The sequence below is a fragment of the Antechinus flavipes genome, chromosome 4, assembly GCF_016432865.1.
Source record: "Antechinus flavipes isolate AdamAnt ecotype Samford, QLD, Australia chromosome 4, AdamAnt_v2, whole genome shotgun sequence".
Lineage (NCBI taxonomy): Eukaryota > Metazoa > Chordata > Mammalia > Dasyuromorphia > Dasyuridae > Antechinus > Antechinus flavipes.
Window position 1 is genome coordinate 411,794,764 of NC_067401.1, and position 21,672 is coordinate 411,816,435.

The 21,672-nt window shown below is 42.5% G+C and overlaps 2 protein-coding genes across 2 annotated transcripts in view; one reads left to right on the top strand and one right to left on the bottom strand.

Annotated features, from left to right (window-relative positions):
* Positions 1 to 13,624, top strand: part of NMNAT2 (nicotinamide nucleotide adenylyltransferase 2) — a 200,547-nt gene extending 186,923 nt beyond the window's left edge. The window contains exons 9-11 of the mRNA XM_051998808.1: positions 6,361 to 6,462; positions 6,615 to 6,682; positions 9,418 to 13,624. Of these exons, the coding sequence (XP_051854768.1) occupies positions 6,361 to 6,462; positions 6,615 to 6,682; positions 9,418 to 9,520 (273 nt within the window). The 3' untranslated portion in view covers positions 9,521 to 13,624. The remainder of the gene's footprint in view (positions 1 to 6,360; positions 6,463 to 6,614; positions 6,683 to 9,417) is intronic.
* Positions 13,625 to 15,683: 2,059 nt separating this feature from the next.
* LAMC2 (laminin subunit gamma 2) overlaps positions 15,684 to 21,672 on the bottom strand; it is a 75,388-nt gene continuing 69,399 nt past the window's right edge. Inside the window, exon 23 of the mRNA XM_051998809.1 lies at positions 15,684 to 17,296. Coding sequence (XP_051854769.1) covers positions 17,043 to 17,296 — 254 coding nt within the window. The 3' untranslated portion in view covers positions 15,684 to 17,042. The remainder of the gene's footprint in view (positions 17,297 to 21,672) is intronic.

Sequence of the window (21,672 nt, forward strand, 5' to 3'; positions counted from 1 at the left end):
ATAATAATTATTGATATCAATAATATTGATAATAACAATAATATAATATTACACTAATATAATAATAGGATCTAAAGCTTCCTCCAATTCCAGACTCCAATAGTCTACTTGCCCAAAAGGATGATGATATAATATAATAATATATATAACATATAATAATATTGATGATATAACAGATACTAATTATTGACATCAATAATATTGATAATAATAATATAATACTACACTAATATCATAATAGCTAACACATTTATATAGCACTTACTGTATGTTAAAGGCTTTACAATTATTGCCTCATTTGATTTTTTACAATCACCCTGGAAGGTGGGCGCTATTATAACCCCCATTGTATAGATGAGGAAAACTGAGGTTAAATGATTTGTCCAGAGTCACACAGTCAGTAAGTGCCTGAGACTTGCATTCAATTTTTCTGTATCATCTATCGGGCAGCAAGGCTGCTTGTTCCTTCTTAGTTTATTGCATGGACCTGGCTCTTTTCTCTCATTCCTACCACAAATGTGCAGTTGAGAGCCACCTTCCCCTCCCCCCAAATCTGGACAAGGGAAGAAGAGATGCTAAATTGTACCCAGGTGTGCATGGAGCAGATGCCTAAGTGTTTGGCCCACAGGTCCCTGGAAAAGTGGCTAAAGTAGAACATATGATAGATGATTTTTGAATCTAACATAAGTGGGATTTTTTTGGAGGTAGGAGCATGGGCTCCTAGAATACTGGGCAAGAGTAAGATGGTGGGTGAGGGGCTAGGATCTAAATAAGACATTTTCTTATCATTGTCCAACCAGTCCAAAGAAATCTGCTCTCCCAGAAAGGACTGAAGCTTTAACTTTGGTTTCAGCCTCTGGATTGCTATGACCTGAGCTAAGGGAGAATAGAATAGGAAGATAAATGTAGGAGACCTCAGCCCGCATCTAGTCCAACTCCATCAACCTATGGATAAGGAACCTGACCCCTGCCAAGCTTAGTGACTTTCCAAAGCTTAGTCTATGAGTGACATAAGTGGGATTAGAATCCACGGCCTTTGCCCCGGAATCAGTATTCTTTCTTCTTTACCTCAGATCAACTGAATAATCATTTATTACACACTTACCATGTACCAGACACCGTGCCCGACCCCCGGGAGACAAGTGCCAAACTCATGAGCTCATTGGTATGGGCAGTTGCTGGCCCTTCTTATCGTTCTGCCTCCGCTGGGTGAGCAGGGACCTGTCCTACAGAGGCTCCCACTGCAGGGAGGGAGGAGGGAGCCCTGATTCACTCCAGGTGTGCCCAGCCACTGAGTCAGCGCTGGAGGGGGAGGGGGCGGGGAAAAGAATCTGGAAGCTCCTTCCAATTTGCATTCTAACCAAAGCTCCCACGAACCTATTACCTCCATGACTCCCTCACTCACTGAGGTACAGAGGAAACCACCTCCAAGGTGGGCAAGGAGGTTTCCCCTGAGCTAAAGAAAGGTTTGGGGGCAGCGGCGAATAGTGGGAAGACCTGGTTCTGAGTTCTGGCTCTGACACTCCAGCTATCTGACACTGGGAAGTGTTTCTGAATGTTGGGCTCCCTAGGTGCAAAATTCCCATAGTTACATCTGCGATGTTCACATGGAAGAATGACTGTGATAATCAAATGAGATTATGAATAGAAAGCACTTTGCCACTTTAAAGTTCTCTCTGTGTCTCTCCGTGTGTTTCTATGTTTCTTCCTTCCTCCCTCCTCTCTCTCTCTTCTTCTCTCTCTCTCCCTCCCCCCTCTCTCTTTCTCTTTCTCCCTTCCTTTCTGCTTCTATCTCTTTGAGTTTCTTTTTTTGTCTATATCTGTTTTTCTCTCCTCCCTCTTCTCTTTCCCTCCTTCCCTCTCCTCCTTCTCTTCTTTCCCCTCTATCTTTCTTCTTCCTTTATCTCATTTCTTTCCTTTATATCTTTGAGTTTCTGTTTGCCTTTCTCTTCTTCTTCTCTCTTTTCCCCTCTTCTCTCTCCTCTCTTCCTTTCCTCTTTCTCTTCTTTTTCTTCCCCTCTTTCCTTTCCTCTTCCTTTACTCCAATTTCCCTGTCTTCCTCTTGCTCTCCCTCCTCTCCTTCCCCTCCTTGTATGTTATTATTTTTGTCTCTGTCTCTGTCTCTGTCTCTGTCTCTGTCTCTGTCTCTGTCTCTCTCTCTCTCTTTCTCTATTTCTCTGTCTTTCTCTGTCTCTCTATCTCTCCTCTCTCTCTCCATCTCTGTCTCTGTCTCTTCCTCTGTGTGTCTCTGTGTGTCTCTCTCTCTCTCTGTGTCTCTCTCCATCTCTCTCTCTGTGTCTCTGTGTGTCTCTTGTATCTCTTTGTGTGTCTGTCTCTCTCCATCTCTGTCTCTCTTTCTCTCTCCATCTCTCTCTCTCTGTCTCTGTGTGTCTCTGTGTATCTCTCTCTGTGTGTCTCTCTGTCTCTCTCCATCTCTCTCTCTGTCTCTGTCTCTGTGTGTCTCTGTTTCTCTCTTTGTTTCTCTCCATCTCTGTCTCTGTGTGTCTCTGTGTATCTCTCTGTGTGTCTCTCTGTCTCTGTATCTGTCTCTCTGTCTCTGTCTCTCTCCATCTCTGTCTCTGTCTCTGTCTCTGTTTCTGTGTATCTCTCTCTCTCTCTCTCTCACCCTTCCTCCCCCCCATATACGTGCTATCCTTTACTCCCAAGCTAGCATGCAGGCACACTAGATTGCGTGTTGTGAAGAGTCACTGAGAAAAACTCCTATCCCTCAAATATGTTGGTTCCTGAAATTCCACCAGAAGTTTATTCCTTTGCAAATGACCCCCATTGCCCACAGATACTAACAGCTGCCATTTTACGGCACACCAGAGATTACAAAGAGCTTTGATCACAACAGTGCTGGGAAGTAGGTAGTAGAGGTGTTAGTAACCACATTTTATGAAAATAATAGCTAAATGGCACTTTCAGAGCTAAGGTTTGTAATTTTACATATTTTAACTCACTTTAAAGGTGAGGGAAAATGAGGTTGGGACAAAGGAAGTGATTTACCATGGCAGTGGAGCCACCAATTGCATCTGAATAAATTGTTAAGAGAAATGTGGAAATAAGCTGTAGTCTAGGATAAGCTTCTTTAACTGTGGGTCTCAACCCCTTATGGGGTCATGGGTAACTGAATATAGGGGCCACAAAACAATGGATTATTATCAGTTTTGCATCTTTATTTTATCTACCTATATATCTGGGTCACAAAAATTTCCCAAAGCAAAAAGGGTTTGGAAAAAAAGATGGGAAAAGTTTAAAACCACTTGCTGTGGAGACTGGGGCACCAGGAGAAGAAGGATGCAAAAAGGGGCTGGGGAAAGTAGTAAGAAAAGTCTTTGCCTGTTTCCCAATCCTCCCCCTGCAAAGAACAAACATCTCGATAATCAGCAGTGAGTGGCTATTAGGGGAAGGCTCTATTGGAGGCGTCCAGGAGAAGAGGAGAGAGTTGAGGAAAATAGAAATGCCTGCATTGATCTTGGTGAATTCATGGGTTCCCAGGTATCTCCATGACCTTAGTGCAGTCTCTGTATGGAATGGCCACGGTCCTGCCAATACCTGCCCTTGTATAATCAAGTTTGACCTCCGTGGGAGAACCAGCCTTTCAGATGATTGTCCATGGGCTTGGAAACAAAAATAACTGAGCTCTAGGGTGCAGACTCCCAGAGTTCTGTCCTAGCGATTAGCCCAGGAAGGAGTGTGCTGCAGTGAAGTATTCTGTAAACCTTACAGTGCCACATAAATGCTAGTTATTATTATGTGCACTTTACCCTCTGGCTACAGATGAAGTCATCATGTGGAGAAAGCTTGCCCAGCTGCAGCCAGGTGCTAGAGCTCTAATGCTCTCAGGGTTAATTCTTCCCATGGAATTATGCACCTTGTAGCTCTGCAATAAATACCTGTGGACTGATGGTTCACATTAATCCACAAATTGGGACATGAGCTTGATTTAGTTAAGTGTGCCAGGACTTCCCAGGGGGCAGCTGGGGCTTTCTCTGTAGCTCTCACGCCTTGCATGGAGCAGATCCTGCTCAATGGCTCAGGGATCACCCCCCCCACACACACACACACACCCTAATCACATGCAGGTCACATATGGGAAGTAGTATCATGTAATGAAAAGAAAGCTAGATTTGCGGTCTAAGGACATGGTTAGAATCTGTACCTATGTATAAAGCTGATAATGTGTTAAATGCTTTAAAATCTTAAAATTTATAAATTTTGCTATTATCATCATTATTTTAATGGCTTTGAGAAAAGCCTCTCTAAAAAAATTAGTTTCCTCAACTATAAAATAAGAGTCTTGAACTAGTAACCTCTAAGGCTATGATTATGCCCATTTTATAGATGAAAAAACTGAGGTTAAGCACTTAAGTGACGACTTGCCCAAGATCTCAAAGTTAGTCTCTGAAGAAGGATTTGAAATGAGGTCTTTCCCTTCATCTAGCTGCTGCTGGGCCAATAAAAACTCCAATTTGTGTTGTTAATAAGTCCTTTAAATCATTAACGTCTCAGTGGTTCTCCCTTTTGGGTCTGGACCAGAGCGATCTCCTATAAAATCTTGTAATTGAATGTGGGGTTGTGACGTCATGATTTTTTTTCACTAAATGTTTGATTTGTATGCCTACTTTATATACCCATATACTAGGGGTCACAGGAAAATTTCTTGGGTAAAAAGGGGATGTAAGTGGGAAAAGTTCAAGAATCCTTGATCCAGGGTACCATTTGGTTCCATTCTTTGTTTCCACCCATTTTAAAGGGTGCCATTTAATAAGTTCCATTAATCCACTGCCACTGGTCTTGGATGACTCTAAAAAGGAGAGTAAGTTCATCACTTTGTGCGATTCTGCTTCACTTAAATTCAATTTATGCATAAGTCAAGATATCACCCCGTGATGTCATTGGTCCCCTACGAAAATAAGGACGAACAATTTCAGCCATAATTCCTTCCATCCACCCCACATCCACGTGGGAAGAGGCAGATCTGTCCCCAAACATCCCAGTCTCTTCATTCCCTCCCCCTTCCCAAATTATTCCTTATGCATAGGATTCAAAAATCAGCTCAACTCTGCACAGACTCTGCTGGGATTGCCGCTGGCAGCGCGATGCTATGTTTTGGTTTTCCCTCGTAAGCCATTCTTGTGTTGGAACTTAAACCTCCGCTTTCCTCCTTCCCTTCAGCAGTTCCCTGTAGCCAAACCGTGTCTTTATCTCTAGTCTCTCCCACTTCAGTCTCAACCATCCGAAAGTTTAGCATAGCTCCTGTCACAATAAAATAGCCTTAATAAAATAAAAGCCTTTAAAAAAATTTATACGTTGAGAAGAAGTGTTGAAATGCAAATGGTGCAGTGAGATGGAGACCCCTTGCCCGTTTCGATTGCTAGAGCTTTGAGACGAGGGGTGAAGTTGACAGAGCTCCCCCAGAACCTTTCCCCACCACCCGCGCGTCCCCATGCGCGTCCGGGGGCATTTACGGGGTTGCACTGACCCAGAGCGCTCAGGCTGCCGCGGGCTTGGGCGTCCTCCACGGAGAGAACTCCGCCGGCAAGGGCAGCCGGGACCCCAGCTCCACAAAGCCTCCTTTGATGTCCTTTGTACGTCACTCATCGTAGAGATTGATCCCGTTTGCCTCCTTCTGTCATCTTTGTGTGACTGTCCTTTGCGGGGGGAGTTAGCCAGCTGCTGGAGTAGACAAATGACCCGTCCGGAACATGGCCCAGCTCTGAGGGTGCCCGGCTTCTCTAAAAACTCAGACCAGGGGGCGTCTCCCACGTGAAGCCTCACCTGCCCCCGACCCCCACCCCGGGCGATGTTCCCCTCTTACAAGTAACTCGCATCACTTTGCATTTGCTTTGTCCTTCCCTCCCTTTGCACGTGTCTTACCCCCCACTAGAATGCAAGTTCCTTGAGGACAAGAAACGATTCATTTTTGTCTTTGATATGTGGCCTGGACTAAATAGGAAGTTAGATGATGTTCTGGGCTTGGAGTCGCCTGAGTTCAAATCCAGTCTCAAATACTCATTGCTGTGTGAGGCTGGAAAAGTCACTTTATCCTCTGTTTGCCATAGTTTCTGCATCTGTAAAATGGGGATAAGAATAGCACCTACCTTTCAGGTCATTGATAAGATACTATATGTAAAGCATTTAGCACAGTGCCTAGCACATAGTAAGGACTATGTAAATGTTATTCTCCCTCCCTTCTTCCTTTCCTTTCTTCCTTCTTCCCTTCCTCCCTTCCTTTCTCTCTCCCTTCCTTCCTCCCTCCCTCCCTCCTTCTTTCCCTTCCTTCCTTCCTCTTTCCCTCCCTCCCTCCCTCTCTCCCTTCTTTCCTCCTTCCCTTCCTTCTTTGCATTGCTTCAGATGGAAGTAATAGTTGGTGACTTTGGAATTGTGGTGGTACCTCGGGATGCCGCAGACACAGACCAGATCATGAGCCATTCCTCCATACTCCGCAAGTACAAGGTGAGTCATGCAGCTTCTTAAGGAGGGCAGGCCTCCTCCCTGCCCTAACCCAGATGTTCATCTTCTACATGTCCTGGAGCTCGGGAGGGGAAGGGAAGCTCCAGGTACTTGGGCCAGGTGGCTAGCAACCGACTTCTCTGCTCTATCCCCAGAACAACATCCTGGTGGTGAAGGATGACATCAACCACCCCATGTCCATTGTCAGCTCCACCAAGAGCAGGTAAGTGTGACTATTTGTATGATGGCAAGCTTGGGGTCTGGAGGTTCTGCGTTCAGATCCAGCTCTGCTACTTGATTCCTGTGTGACTTTAAACAAGTCACCTCAACATCTCCATGGGTCGAGTTTCCTCATCTGTAAAATGAACAAACTGAACTAAATGAGCTTTAAGGTCTCCGATAGCCCCAATTCTCTGTATCTCTCTGGTGAGGGACTAAAGTGACCCCTTCTCAGCAAGGTGGCCTTGTCTGTTCCACATGTTCCCATCCAAAGGAGGACAGGATGGCTGAAATCCTTACATCCAACGTCATTTCTTGACATCATTTATTTCCCAAACAAATTACCCACGACTTCAACAGAAGCCTGCCTAGGAGAAGACTAGGTTGCCATCACCCCTAAGATTCTGGCTGTCTTCCATCAAGTTTCCAGCGTAACAAAGTAATCATGTTGTATCCATTCAGATCATGGAGGCACTGTGATTTAGATTAACCCCACTATTTTCCCACCCCCATTGCAGTAAAGTGGGGGTTTGCCTCAGGCAGAGCTCTACAAAAGACTCCAGGAATCCTGAACCATTTCAGGTTTATTTTCTTAGAGCCCTTGCCTCTACCATGCATCCCATCAGGAGACGGTGTATCATAATGGATAGAAGAGACTTGGGACAAGGAAACAGGGGAAGCAATCATGCCTCAGTTATTTTCCTTGTGTGGTTATGGGAGGGGCAGCTAGATAGTGCAGTGGGTAAAGCAACTGGCCAGAGGGAGTTCAAATCTAACCTAAAACATTTACTAGTTATATAACTCTGGACAAGTCATTTAGCTCTGTTTGTACCAGTTTCTTTATCTGTAAAATAAGATAGAGAAGGAAATGGCCAACCATTCCATTATCCCCTGCAAGAAAACCCCCAAAAGGGAGTCATAAAGAATCAGATGTGGCTGAACAACAACAACATAATCATGGAAAAAATCTCTGAACTGATCAAAGCCTGTTTCCTCATCAGTACAGTAAGGATATCATTGCTTTCACCATCTCACAAAATTGTTGTGAAGAGCAAGTCTTAAATGTAGGAGGGAAATCTGGGGTGTTTTTCTTAAAGTGACTCCAAATGATTTCTGGACTGCAAGTAAAACCCAACTCTCAACATCCTCTCAGCAAACACAAGAAGGATGGGAACCCATTGACCATTTCTCTCCCATGCAAACCAACCACTAGCCAGTGAGGGAAAACCCACGGGAGGGACAAATCTTTTCCGATGTTATATGGAGTGTTCAGGCCATTCTGGCATGCCCCCATAGGCTTTGAAGTATATATGAGGGTGTTCTATTAACCTCAAGCCTGGGACAATGGGATCCTTCCTGACCTAGAGTGTCTGGTGTTCCCTTCCTGCTCTTCCATTTGTATGAGTTGTGTGCATTCCTTGAGGGTCAATCACTCAGGTCAGTGTCAGGACAGTCTGTCCAGTCTGTATGTACACATGAAGGCCAGTCATTTGGCAGAGTCTGTATTTATTTGTTGCCATGGGGGAGGATGTGGGGACCTGCTAAAGCATGAGAAGATAGCTTCAGGACAGGATCTGTGATGATAAACCCTGGCTAGTCTTTCTAGGACCCACGTGCTCCAAGTGGTCAAACTGAGGCTTCTCTGACTGCACTGCAGAGCCTTCACCTGGGGAAGTAAATGGCTACCTACAGTTATAATTTGCTGTATCTCAGATTCCCATGTCATTGAGAGAAAGGGAGAGGAGACAGAGAAAGCTGGGGAGAAAGCTGGGGAGAAAGACGCAGAGAGAGACAGAGACAGAGACAAAGACACACAGAGAGACAGAGAAACAGAGGGAGAAATTGAGAGGCAGAGAGAGAAACAGAGGCAGAGACAGACAGAGAGGGAGAGACAGAGACAGAGAAAAACAGAGAGAAAAGGAGAGAGAGAGATTAAGAGGCAGAAAGAAGGAGACAGAAAGAGAGATTGAGAGGCAGAAAGACAGAGAGGGAGACAGAGACAGAAAGAGAGAGAAACACAGGGAGAGATTGAGAGACAGACAGAAACAGAGAGATACAGAGACAGAGAGAAACAGAAAGAGAGAGAGAGAGAGATTGAGAGCAGAGAGAAGGAGACAGAAGGAGATATTGAGAGAGAGAGAGACAGAGAGAGAGACAGAGACAGAGACAGAGACAAAGACAGAGAGATGGAGAGACAGAGACAGAGAGAGACAGAGGAAATTCAATGTGAATCCAAGTAGTGTCAGATAAATAAAATTGTGCAATATGTGGAGTTGCTGTCTGCCCTCCAGGCCCCTCAGCTCCTGTATATGCCCTTTTCCCTCTGTATCCTCCTCACCCTCCACAGGAGCTCAATGCTTCTTTAGCTTCTCTATTACTCATTGGAAGAAAAGAGCTCTAATAAGATTTTAATAATTCATCATTAATTAGTCTAATTTGTGAATTCTCCCAGGAATATTTGCTTTCCAGAAAAGACCAGACAGGGAGAGGAATCCAAAGGAAAGAGTCTCTAATGCCGGAATTTCCATTTTAAGCCCTGTTGCACTGGGGGAGAGCGTGTTTGGAGGCAGACGCTTGCTCTGCCTCCTGCTGTGGAGGCCAGCTGGAGTTCCCCTGCCGGGCTGGCTCCCCTGGGCTCTCCATCCTCTCCCAGCCTGTGACCTCCCCTTCTCCCCATCCTTGCCTCCCCCTCCTCCACTCTGAGAAGGTTCTGACCGGGCTGTGTTTTATTTCCCACAGACTGGCCCTGCAGCACGGAGATGGACACGTTGTGGACTACCTAACCCAGCCCGTCATTGACTACATCCTCAAGAGCCAGCTGTATATCAATGCCTCCGGATAGACCCTGTTATTCCTGCCGCCACCTCCTTATGCCCCCCCAACCCTGTTGCAGCAATTCAGCCCTTGTGCTTTCTTCTCCTCCTGTTCTCTGCCACTCTTCCGGTCTGTCTGTCTGTCCATCTGTTTCTCTCTCCCCGCCCCTTGGTCTTTCACTGTCTCCCCATTGGTCTGTCCTTCTCACTTGCTGACTGTAATACCCCCAGGACAGGGCTGTGCCATGAACTTTGGTACTTGGTACAAGGAAACCCTTCTCTGGTCATCTTTGGACAACCTTTCTGCTTGTTCCCTGGTTGGGGGTAGACCACAGTTGGGGAGGGCAAAGTGCTGCCCATAGAGGTATTTTGATGTCCGTTTCCCAGCATGCTCTAGGGAGGCGGCTCTGGTGCCCACCTTCCCAGCATGCTCTAGGGTGGTGGCTCTGGCCCTCGCCCTCCTAGCATGCCCTTTATCCCAAAGGGCCGGCCTTTTTTTCCCTCCCACTTCTCATAGACCTTGGATGAAATTGGTGTCTCTGGTTCTTTTTCTTTGATCTCATTTCTTTGGCATTCCTTCTGTTTTGATGTCCTACTCCATTCAGCCTCAGCTCTCATTATTGGGGGAGCCCAGCCCTTCCAGGGACACCCCCAAATATGAACCTCAAGCAATGAGGTGGAACACTCTTTTTTTGGCCAAGAGTGAACCGCTTGGGTTTTGAAGTCCCAGGAGATAGAAAATTTCTACAATTGTGAAGTCTGGAAATGTTTTCCCCAGGACTTTGAACCTATTTCTTCAGGTTTTGGTTTTAGGAGATGATTTTCCTGCTCCAAAACTGAATCATGGCTGAACCTCTATTTTAAACAAAGCCGGTCCTCACACATTTTGGAAGGTCCAACCATAGAGCTTTTGGGTTATAAATGGAATGAGAATTAGTGGGAAGGGTGGGGACTGTTAGTCAAAAAGTGCTTGTGGAGTACCCACCTCCTTCAGCTCATTGTACTAAGCCCGTCTACACCAAACTTAGGCACACGCCTGGTTCACTTATGCCGGGTAAAATCCTAATAATGCAGCAATTTCTAAAATAAATAAGTTAAGTGGTCATCCAGCCTTGGATATCCTTGAGAATCTGGTTCTTCTATGGCCCATGTCTAATGTTATAATGCTTCCCTGTGTGTATAAGATACTCAGATAATGATGGTGAATCCATAAGCTCAATGACACGGGCACTTCTTTCACTAGTACAGATTATGACCTATTAACATCATATCATGATCTTGAAAAAAAATTAAACAAAAACACAATGACCCTAATCCTGGTTGGGATAATCCAGGGTTTAACTTTTTTTTTTTGATGGAGTAGAAATAGCATTCTAGTGTTTCTGTAAGGCTAGGTAAAGGTCTTCTAGGAATTTAAGAAACATCAGTTTTCAACTGAATTAAATCTGCCTTAATAGGAACACTATTCACATAATAGGACTCTCCATGGGAGCACTGAGCCTGCAGAAAACCTATTTAGATGCATGGATTTAAGTTCCCTCTTCCATTTCCTCTCTACTGTTCACCCTTGAAGGGGCTCAAGGCCAGTTTCCAAAGTCATGGAGTCTGCTTAGAGAGCTAGGATGGGTGATTCCCACTGACTGTCCATTCCTTTCACTTGGTTTCCCATCTTGGGCAAATCTGGTTGACTTTGAAGAAGGGTCTTACAACAATGGAGGCTTTTCATCAAAATTCCACGGCAGTGATTGGCTCTTGCAAGTCTGGAAGGGAGTGAAATCCAAGAACAATTAGTTAGTCAATACCTTGTCTCCTTGGATACAAACTTTCACGTTCATGACTATAATTAAGAAGATTTCAGGCCAGTTTTCTTAGAACACATGGGGATGGGGGGGGTATAAACTTAAGTCGGATAAAGAGAAACTGAAAAAAGAGAAAGTTTCATCTTCTATCCCACAAATACATTGGGGGATAGGGAAGAACTGTGAAGACAGAAAGAACCTAAGAGATTATCTAGTCCAAATTAACCCTACTTAAGCAGAAGACAGACTAGCAAGGTATTAAGTTTATCCAGAAGTAATGTAAATGGAATGAGGCTGATACCAGGGGAATTGGGGTTTCCTACCAGCAAGGATTTCTTGATTATGAATAGACTAAGGGAAGATGATGAGGGTCCATCATTAGGAACAAAACTTAAGACCTAGCTATGAGTCAAATGGGGCAGTTCCATGATGAAGTAGATACCTTTTTCTATCTTTTAAGCTCCTAAGAGTATAGGTATGAAGCCAGAAAGGATCCCGATGACCATATAGTCGAATTTCTTCATCTTTTAAATGAGGAAACAGGAAATTTAATAATTTGCCCAAGGTCATGAAAGAGGGAAATATGGAAAGAGGGATTTGAACCTAGGTTCAATATGACTTTATAGATTATATTTTTCCAGTGCATTATGCTGCAGGTCTCGGGTAGGGCTCAAACTCCATTTGCTCTTCCCGCCTCTCATTAAGGAGCAATTGTTGGTGTAGAGGAAACATTGAAGGCATGTTACAGATGGAAGAAGTAGATCAAGTAAAGTTCCAGAAAAGAGAATCAGGTCAGAACCGACTCTGGGATGGAAGGAGAGAGAGCAAGCTGGAAAGAACGCCCTTATTATCAAAGTTTATCAAAGAAAAATTAGTACAGAACCATCACATTCTCCTCTCTCTATCCCTTTCTTCACTCCCATTTTCAAGCTCCTTATTCATTAAGAATGATAAGAACATTACTCTTGTCTCACAATGGGACTTATTGATAGGATCCACTCACAGTCAATGCTAAGGAGAGGGTCTAGAGGCCTTGGTAAAGGCCCTGTCAAGAGAATGACCACCAGGCCATGTGAATCTGGTCTTTGCTTCCTCAGCTTACCTGAGGTGGGACTTGGAGACTGGAAGAGAAAGGTGGGAGCAGAAATGGCAGTCACAGAGACTCGCCAGTCTCATTTCTTTCCAACAAGCAGGAAACTGCCATCAGATAAGGTCCCCTTCTCTCATCCTTTCCTCCAAAAATGAAAACAGTTCTTAGAGCAGATGAGGACCCATCCACTCATCCCTCCCACGAGAGATCTCCAGAGGGAATTTGTGCTGCTAATCGGTACCTCAGGGCTCCTCAGGTAACCTCTGAGATCTCACTGCTCCTCTTGTTCATGGGAGTCCATCATGGACACAGAAAAGGAATTTCTCTATTTGTACAGTGCCTGATAATTCTGAGCTAGTCTCTTCTAGACGGGTGGCAGATCCTGCTGTGTGCATTTCCAACCATTCACCATTGGGCTCTGGGCTTATCCTCGAGCTATTTCAAAGAAATAGCAGAGGTACTTCCTGGTAGGAATAAACAATCATGCTTCTCAATTTCTAAATGGCAGCAAAAAGTAGAGAAAATAATGAAAAATCTTATTCTAGTGACATGAACTTACCTTTAACCCTTCACACATGCACATGTATACACACACACATAAACACACACACACACACACACACACACAATTTCATGGGATTAAGAACATAGATCCCAGTATTTTATTTTCTCCAATAAGAGAATAATAGGAAAATAATTGGGTAGACCAGTTGGCCATATTTGGATGTATGGGAGTAATGATCAACTTTGTAGTTCATCTAATTTAGGACAGCATGCCTTAGGAACATAGCATTGTGATAATGATTATGAATACACTATGACTCATCTTATTGACATCTTCATCTAGCTGCACAGTAAAAGTCCACCATGTTGTTTCTTTTGTAGTTTAAGTTTAGAGGGGCCTATGAATATTTTCTGGTGGGTTAGAAATGAGCTGTGGTTCAGTCCCTCCTCATTTGTCAGCTCAAATCACAGGGCCCAGAACGTGGTTAAGTTTTAAAAGTCTCTAGGATTGGTATAGGGAGGGAAGAGCTTTCTTCAATTCACATGTTGATCACAGAAGCTGCCATGTTAACAGTAAGATTTGTTTTCCTGAAACCAATTCATTAAAAAAAAATGACATTCAAGTTACAAGATCATTTCATAGTGAAATATTTTGAGTAAAATATTGTTGCTAAAGATGGTCATGGACAAAAGTTTTATCAGCAAAATGTTTCAATTCTATAATAAACAAGATGATGCTATCGGTTTCTTGTTTCACTTCTGCTCAAGTCAAGGAATTGGACCATGGTTTAGATTATGCTTTAGTGGACTGTATTGGACTGCTTGAAGGATCTTCTTTTCATTTTACTTAAAGGAATATTACATTACATGTCTCTCTTTGTACAGGGAAATAAAGTTTTAGACAGTAGTTGTGTAAACAGAACAGTAAACTTAAATAAGCACTAAGTTTGAGACTCCTCAGTAAGAGAACTGGTTGATTTTTCTTTATAGGGACTAACAGCTATAAAATGTACTTAATGCAAATTTTTTTGCCCAAATTCAATCATTTGCATACACTCATGTGTATTAATCTTCATAAAAGTATATAATAGATGTCTATCATGGGCAGTGTTTATATTGCCTTGCCCACTCTAACACTCATCAATCAACGAACATTTATTAAGCATCATACTGGCAACAGGTTGAGAACTAATGTCCAAAGCCAATTGGAAAATTTATTTATTATGAAGATGTTTACCCTTCTATTTGCAATGTTAATTATCTGTGATGAGACACATGATTAAAGACATCCAAGTAGGAGAGTGCTAGTTCAGCTTACCTTCATTATGAAACCTAAGACTTATGATAATCAAAACCTTTTAGGCACTATTAAAATACAATAACCACTACAATCATTCCATTATATTTGTTTTTAATAATTTTGGCCCAGAAATAAACAAAATGATTCTATTTAATAATTACTCTTCTCTACTGTAGATATTAATTCACATTTGGACTTTATATCACATATATGCTTGGCTAAATGTCAAATTTTAGTCCAGAAGCTGGCAGTTCTTTTAGCTAGATAAGAATGATGTCAGCCACTTGACTGGTGTAGTATTATCCATTTCTGTTCAGAACAAACATTTTTATATTATTGTTTTAATTCTTAAGCAGGCCATTTTAACCTCATGATTAGCTCATTTTAACATGTATTATATTAGTGTGTCCCTGATAGGTGATATCCATCAATGATGAATAAAATAATGAGTCATTTCCTTTTGTGATGCTCCTATTCTCAAAATAATAGTTTATTTATTTAGACAGTAGCTTCTATTTTCAGTAGGGCACATCAAATTCAGATTGGCACATCAAAATTGTGTTTGGTAAGCCATCTATAAATTATATTGTTTCCTCTTTTGTTCCCAAACCTAAATGCTGACTCTTGAGTATCTAATGAGGAAAGAATATTAAATCATCTTTGAGATGATTTACTATTTTTCTGATTTTTGATAAAAATTTTAGTCAGTTGATGGATTTTAACTATGGCAAATAGTTATTTGTGCTTTTATAATTAGCATGAGGAGTTGGGTTGCTTACAGAGACTGTATAACCACCTGTTAACTAGAAGGAAAGCCTAGACTTAACCTTTGAGGGGAATATTCTCTACAAATGATAAAACTGAGCTAGTCATTTCCAGTACTATAACAAGAATTAGAAAAAGGCACAGGAAGCACATTCATGCTATTTGTCACTTGCTACAAACATGAGACTAGATTACATCTCATTTTACTTCTTTTTATCTTCTCATCTTTTAAGAGAAATAAAAAGAAACCATAGCCTGGGATATTCACTTTCACCCAAGACAAAGTACAATGGTCAAAAGTACCATTCATCAGTGCCTGATGATCATACACTTTCTCCCAATTTCTCAGCCCAAGGGCATATGCATGATTAATATCACAGAAAATTTATTCCCTCAAATACATGATATCCTGTAGCTACCAGATATTTTGCTTTGATCATGTTCCAAAAGTCAAGAAATCATACATGTCAATTTTTAACTCCTTCGGGAAATAGTTCCCTTGAAATGTCCTGGAGAGGTGATTAATTTGTCCTAGAAACAAAATTCTGTCATTCCGTTATAAGAAATATCAAACAGCAAAATTCTTTTCCAACTGGAAGAAAATCCATAAAGCAGGATCAGGAGTTAGGACTGGAAGACCAAAGGACCCCTCTAATTGCAGAAGTACTTTCTAGTTGTTAAATTCTTTCATCTGTAGTTGAGAGTATATAAATCAGGAAATGACAATAGGCAGCTTATTTAATACCTCTTTATTTAAAAAATGTCCATTAAAAGTGAAGGGGGAAAACATGGTGGAAAGAAGAAAGGCAGCACCAAAAAGTCTTTCAAGATTGAGGCAGAGATACATCCAGGTAAGTACTCCACCAAACACTGTGTAGGACAGACAAGATCTTCTACTCAGCTCAGTCTAAGGAGGGAGCATCCTTTGGTATATTGACATAAGGACCACAAAATACATATTGAAACCTGGGATTTCAAAGGGGAGGTCAAAGGAAGGATAACTTGATTCTCTAGATAGCTTTGAGCTCTCTCAATATTCGAGCTACATATTTTATCAGTTTGAACCAAAAAGTTTTCCTTCTCTGTTTCTTTAATAGATAATGAAACGCAATCTGCGTCATTTGACAGGAGGGTAAAAGCTATTGCCCACTCAGGCTGGAGAGCCTCTTGAGGCAACAGGATCACAAAACAGTAGGGCTCTGAGTACCACCAGAACGTAAGCAGCCCCACTTTCCCTCTGTCCCATTATCCATCTGGTTTAGAAGTGGATTTAAGTGCTACCCTCATGAGGTGAGAGTGAAGAGTACCAAAGGGTAAAAGTCTGGCATTGGATGCCGAGAGGTAACAGTATTTCATTGGGTTTTGTTCCCTCTTTTGATACTAGGATGATTTTTAAAAGGCTGGATAAACTTGGAGAATTCTTTTTTGCCCACGGAGGTTCAGAGTATTAGATAAATCTAAAAATGATTATGTTTTCAAACAAATCTCTCGAAAATATTCTTCACCTCCAGACTTTTCTGTGGAGCTAAACTACATTTTTCACCTGGGTCAAATAGAATTAGGGGTGAGGGAACATGGACACAAAGGTCAGTCAGAGAGCAGGTTCAAACCTGCTAAAGAGGGGAGGATCTGGCTTTCACTAGACCTGGGACTCGGGAGAAAGGCATCCTGAGATGGACCCCTGGGGATGGGACTGGATGGGCCAGAGCAAGATGCAAGAATGGTAATCATCGGGAACTGGGCTCTCTTCTCTCTCCATTTTTTTGGTCCTTAGGTAAAGCCCAATGTGCCTGTTAATCATGGCTTTGCCCCTTTGATATGGCCATTGCACCGCTAATCCTCTCCCTATCCTGGGGTCCCGGCTGCTCCATCAGTCTCGTGCTGTAATGCCGTTTGATTCATTACCTAACATGATTCATATCCAACATCACACATCCAGCCAGACCTCTGGCCGGCTCCAGTCACAGCGCTGAGATCAGGGTCAGTTCAGTTAAGTCCAATTGTACCTCCCCCCCACCCCCGGACCAGTGCTGAGCCCCGGACTCCGGGATCTGCGACCTGAGAAACGCGGAGGAGGAATCTCTGGGACGGCTTCACTGCTGCTCGAGAGCCTGTGTGTTGTAGCAGCCCGGAGGCAGGTTGTTGCGGATGTCCTCCAAGTTCTTGACATCGGCCAGGATCCCGTCGATGTTTGCCTCCAAAGACCGAAGATGGCCTTGCTGCTTCCGAACTCTGTCCTCCAGTTCCAGCATCTGGGGCCGAAGCTGGCTGTTGATCTGATTTCTGGCTCTGCTGAAGTTCTGTTCTAGCAAGAGTAAGCCTTCTTCATCCACACCGCCGGGCTGATCTGTTCCAGGGAATAGGAAATGAGTCAACCAGGAAATTCTACAGCCAGATTTCTCTCAATACACGTGGGGCATTTTTTATCTTCTACTACTTCCTTTCCATATGAGTAATAGTAGCTGCTCCATTGGGTACCCAACTAGCCAGTTCCAGTTGGGCAATGCAACTCAGCTCGCTGTTTCTTTATTTCATTCCTTCCTTCCTTCCTTCTTTTTTTCCTCCCTCCCTCCCTTCCTTCTTTCCTCCCTCCTTCTCTTCTTTCCTTCTTTTCCTTCCTTCCTCCCTCTCTCCCTTTCTTCCTTCTTTTCTTCTTTCCTTCATTGTTTTCTTCCTTCCTTCCTTCCTACTTCCATTCCTTCCTTCTTTTCTTCCTCTCTTCCTTCATTCTTTCTACCTTTCCTTCTTCCTTCCTTCCTTACTTCTTTCATTCCTTCCTTCTTTTCTTCCTTCCTTCCTTCCTTCCTTTCTTGCTCCCTTCTTTCCTTCCTCCATATCTTCCTTCTTTCCTTCTTTATTCCTTCCTTTCCTTTCTTTCTTCTATCTTTTATTCTTTCCTTCCTTCCTTCCTTCCTTTCTTCCTTCCTCCCTCCCTTTTTCTATCCCTCCTTTCTGTCCCTTTCTCCATCTTCTCCCTCTGTTCATAAAGAGAATTATATCCTTTCCTGCAGGTACTCTGCCCAAAGAAACATCAATTTTCATCACTGAAACCCTTACAAGATATCTTGGTGTTTATGAATGAAGATTTCTTTTTTAACCTCAAATCACTCTGGCTCCTATTGCCCAGCCAATATTGGGTTCCAGATCAAGCCTTACCTGGTCCTTGTTTGGTTTCTGATGGCTCAGAGTGAATGCAAATAGCCATTTTTGTTGTTCTGGCTAGGAACCCTGAAGGTCTTCTCCTCCTAGATTGATTTTATTTTATCATTTGATTGGTTAAAAGAGGCCATTCTTTGCCTCATTTTTACCTAGTCTTAATCACAAAATGGGCTTAGCTTCAGGCAAATCGAAATCTGTGAAAAGCCTTAGCTTAAATAGACCAAGGTTCCCCCTTTCATCCAGGGCCATCTATGTCCTCCTGATCTATATTTTGCCACTAGACCCAGATGGCTCAGGAGGAGAGGGTAAGACTGGTGACTTTGCACAGGCCTTTCTCACTTAAATTTAATTCACTTTATAAGCCATGAGAACTTCTTCCTGATGTCATGGTTCCCTTTGAGAATGACAGACCAAGAATCCATCATGTTCTTGAGACCAATGGAACTCCCAGACTTTCTAAAGATGGAACCTTCAACAAAGTCCAGCTTTGTATGGCCCCTTTTAGAGACAGATTGGGCTGAATTAAGAGATTCAGGCCTGCCCATAAAAACCCCAGAGCCTGCTCAAAACTATCAGCCTCATGGAACCAATACCCCAAACCATCAAGGGTTATAGATGTAGAGTTGTAAGGTCATTTGGTCCAATTCGTCCTCATTTTACAGATGATGAGGAAATTCCAGAGAAAGTTAAACTGTCAGGCTTGTACAATCCACACCATCCTGACTTTTCTCCTGAGCAGCCCCAACTCACCTTTGATGCTGTCAAGATCCACATTCCTCCTCTCCTTCAGTCTGATCTGCTGGTATCCAAGAACATCCCAACTACTAGACTACGCCTTGCTTGATCCCCAGGGGAACCAGTAACTGGCTGCCTCCACAAGGCTCACTCCCTTGCCTCTGACATGCTTTTTAGATTATCTAGCTTCTAGTACTTAGCCATCAAGGAAGAATGTCCACTCCACACCAGGCAGCTGGGCTTAGTTGTCACCACCTTTCCACTGCTTAACCCCAAGTTTGTTGTTTTGTTGTTTATTCATTTTAAGTCATATCCAACTCTTTATGACCCCATATTTTCTTGGGAGATACTAGAGTGGTTTACCATTTCCTTCTGCAGCTTCTTTTACAGATGAGGAAACTGAAGTAAAAAGGGTTAAGGGACTTGTCCCGGATCACAAAACTAGTAGGTACCTGAGGCTTGGTTTGAACTTGGGTCCTTCTGACTCTAGATTTGGTGTGCTTTCCACTGTGCTACACAGCTACCCATTGACCCCCAAGTTAGCCCCTTAATTTAAATTTTTTTTAGATTTGTTTTAATTAAAGCCTTTTATTTTCAAAACATATGCATAGATAATTTTTCAACATTGACTCTTGCAAAACCTTGTCTTTCAAATTTCTCCCTCTTCCCCCCGCCCCGACCCTCTTCCCTAGATGGCAAGTAATCCAATATATGTTAAACATGTTAAAAATATATGTAAAACATTTTTTTAATCTCTAGATGAGGGGAAGTTATAGCAATATGTTTAGGCAGGTAATCTAACAAAATAGCTGCTCAAAGACGATGAAGTCTTTGTCCCAATCCAAAATGCTTGTTCACCCAACCCACCAGTGCCCTGGACTCAAGGTCACTTCTATTCTATAGTTCCTGAATTCTTTTCAGGGAAACTATTGCTGCTTGTCCTTAGCAGATTGTAAGCAAATCTCTAAGGTTTAGGGTTTTGCAGAGGTCAGTGTTTGGGAGATGGATCCCAGCTGTCCGGGAAAGGAAGCCTCTGACTTGAAATCTAGGGAATACAATAAGATTCTGTTCAGTTCGACGAGGAGTGTCATTTGAATTCAAGTCAGGTTCTTCTCACAAACCATCCAGAGGAATACCAGCCTGAGCAGCACCTGGCCAGAGCAGGCTGGTTTAAATAAGCTATAGCAACCTTAGGACAATTCAAGCTACCTCTGGAAACACCCATTCCTTCCTGACTTGTGCTACATAAAGGGAAAATAAATAAAACCTAGCTCCTAGAATTCATGTTGGGGGTTGGAAGGTAGAGATGTTAAAAGTACCTATGAGTCTTATGTTTAATGATCTGTCATGATCTGAGAGAATGCAGTTTCATATAAGAGACTGAGGGCTCAACTTGGAGTCAATTAACCAATCACCAAACATTTATTAAGCATCTACTATGTACTAGGGACTGGAATAATCAGGAAGACCTGGATTCAAATCCTGCCTATGATACTTAGCTGTGTGTGTTCATGGACAGCCTCAGTTTCCTTACACATATATGTAGCATTTATTGCAAACAGAGCTATAATTAGAAATTTTTGCTTTTGGATCAAAAACAGCAAATTGTGCCCCAAAGCAAATGATATAAATTAGCTCTCATTGGATTGGGGATGAATAGGTGACTACGGTCCCTATAGGAGGGATGCAGGACACTGGCATGAAGCTCCTAGGGAGGCCATCAGTACTAATAATGTAACTTCCTATTTTAATTATTCTTATTTTCCAAGTTGTTTCTATGATACTGAAGAGCTAATGACACCTTCTAAATTCAGCACCTTGAGACAGAGTCCCATCAACCTGTCCTAGTTTCAGTGGGACTTAATTGAGATAATATAAAGTACTTTGGAAAATTCAGAGCATTATGTAAATATTGATTATTAAGGTGGAAAGAGTTGGCCTAGCAGTCAAGGGACAAGAAATTATGTTTTTCATGCAATTTTGGACAAGTCTCTTTCTCTCTCTTATCCTTAGCTGAAAATCATTGGACCAGATGAAACTAAGGTCCCTTCTAGCTCTGATATTCTTTGACTAACCTCTTGAGCCTGGGTTTCCTTATTTGTAAAATGGGGAGAATAATGCTAAGTATCCAAACAAAATGTTCTGTAAATCTTGACGTGCTACCTTAATAGAATTACTTTTAAATAAAACAACTTTTTATTTGTGAAATTTAAGCTGCTATCCAATAGGTAAAATCAAGTTCATTGGGATTTAGATGAATTTAAAATAGTAATCAACAACCATTCTTATTTCTGCTTTCAAAGTATTAGGGAATCATTACCTCTTCCAGAACACAAACTCTTTAATGGCATAATCCTGGGCATAAGACAGATACTGAATAAATATTTATTGGCTCTAACCCAGACTCTACTAGAGGAATTGTTTGATGTTCAGAGATATCAGACTAGGCCAATGACTAATAACAAATTTGAAAATTAACACTCTTTCAGATTCTTGATGTCAAGCTATAGAAAATCACGTTTACATTTGCTTGACTGTAGTGGGAAAAAGTGGGGCAGCTAGGTGGGGCGCTGGATAGAGCACTGGGCTTAAAATCAAAAAGACTCCTCTTCATGAGTTCAAATCTGATCTCTGAGATTGATTAGCTGTGTGATCCTAGGCAAGTGACTTAACCTTGTTTGCTTCTATTTCCTCATCTGCAAAATGAGCTAGAGAAAGAAATGGCAAACCATTCCACAGTATCTCTGCCAGGCAAATCCCAAATGGGGTCACAAATAACCAGAGGTAACTGAAAATGACTAAACAACAACAATAATACTGGGAATATAT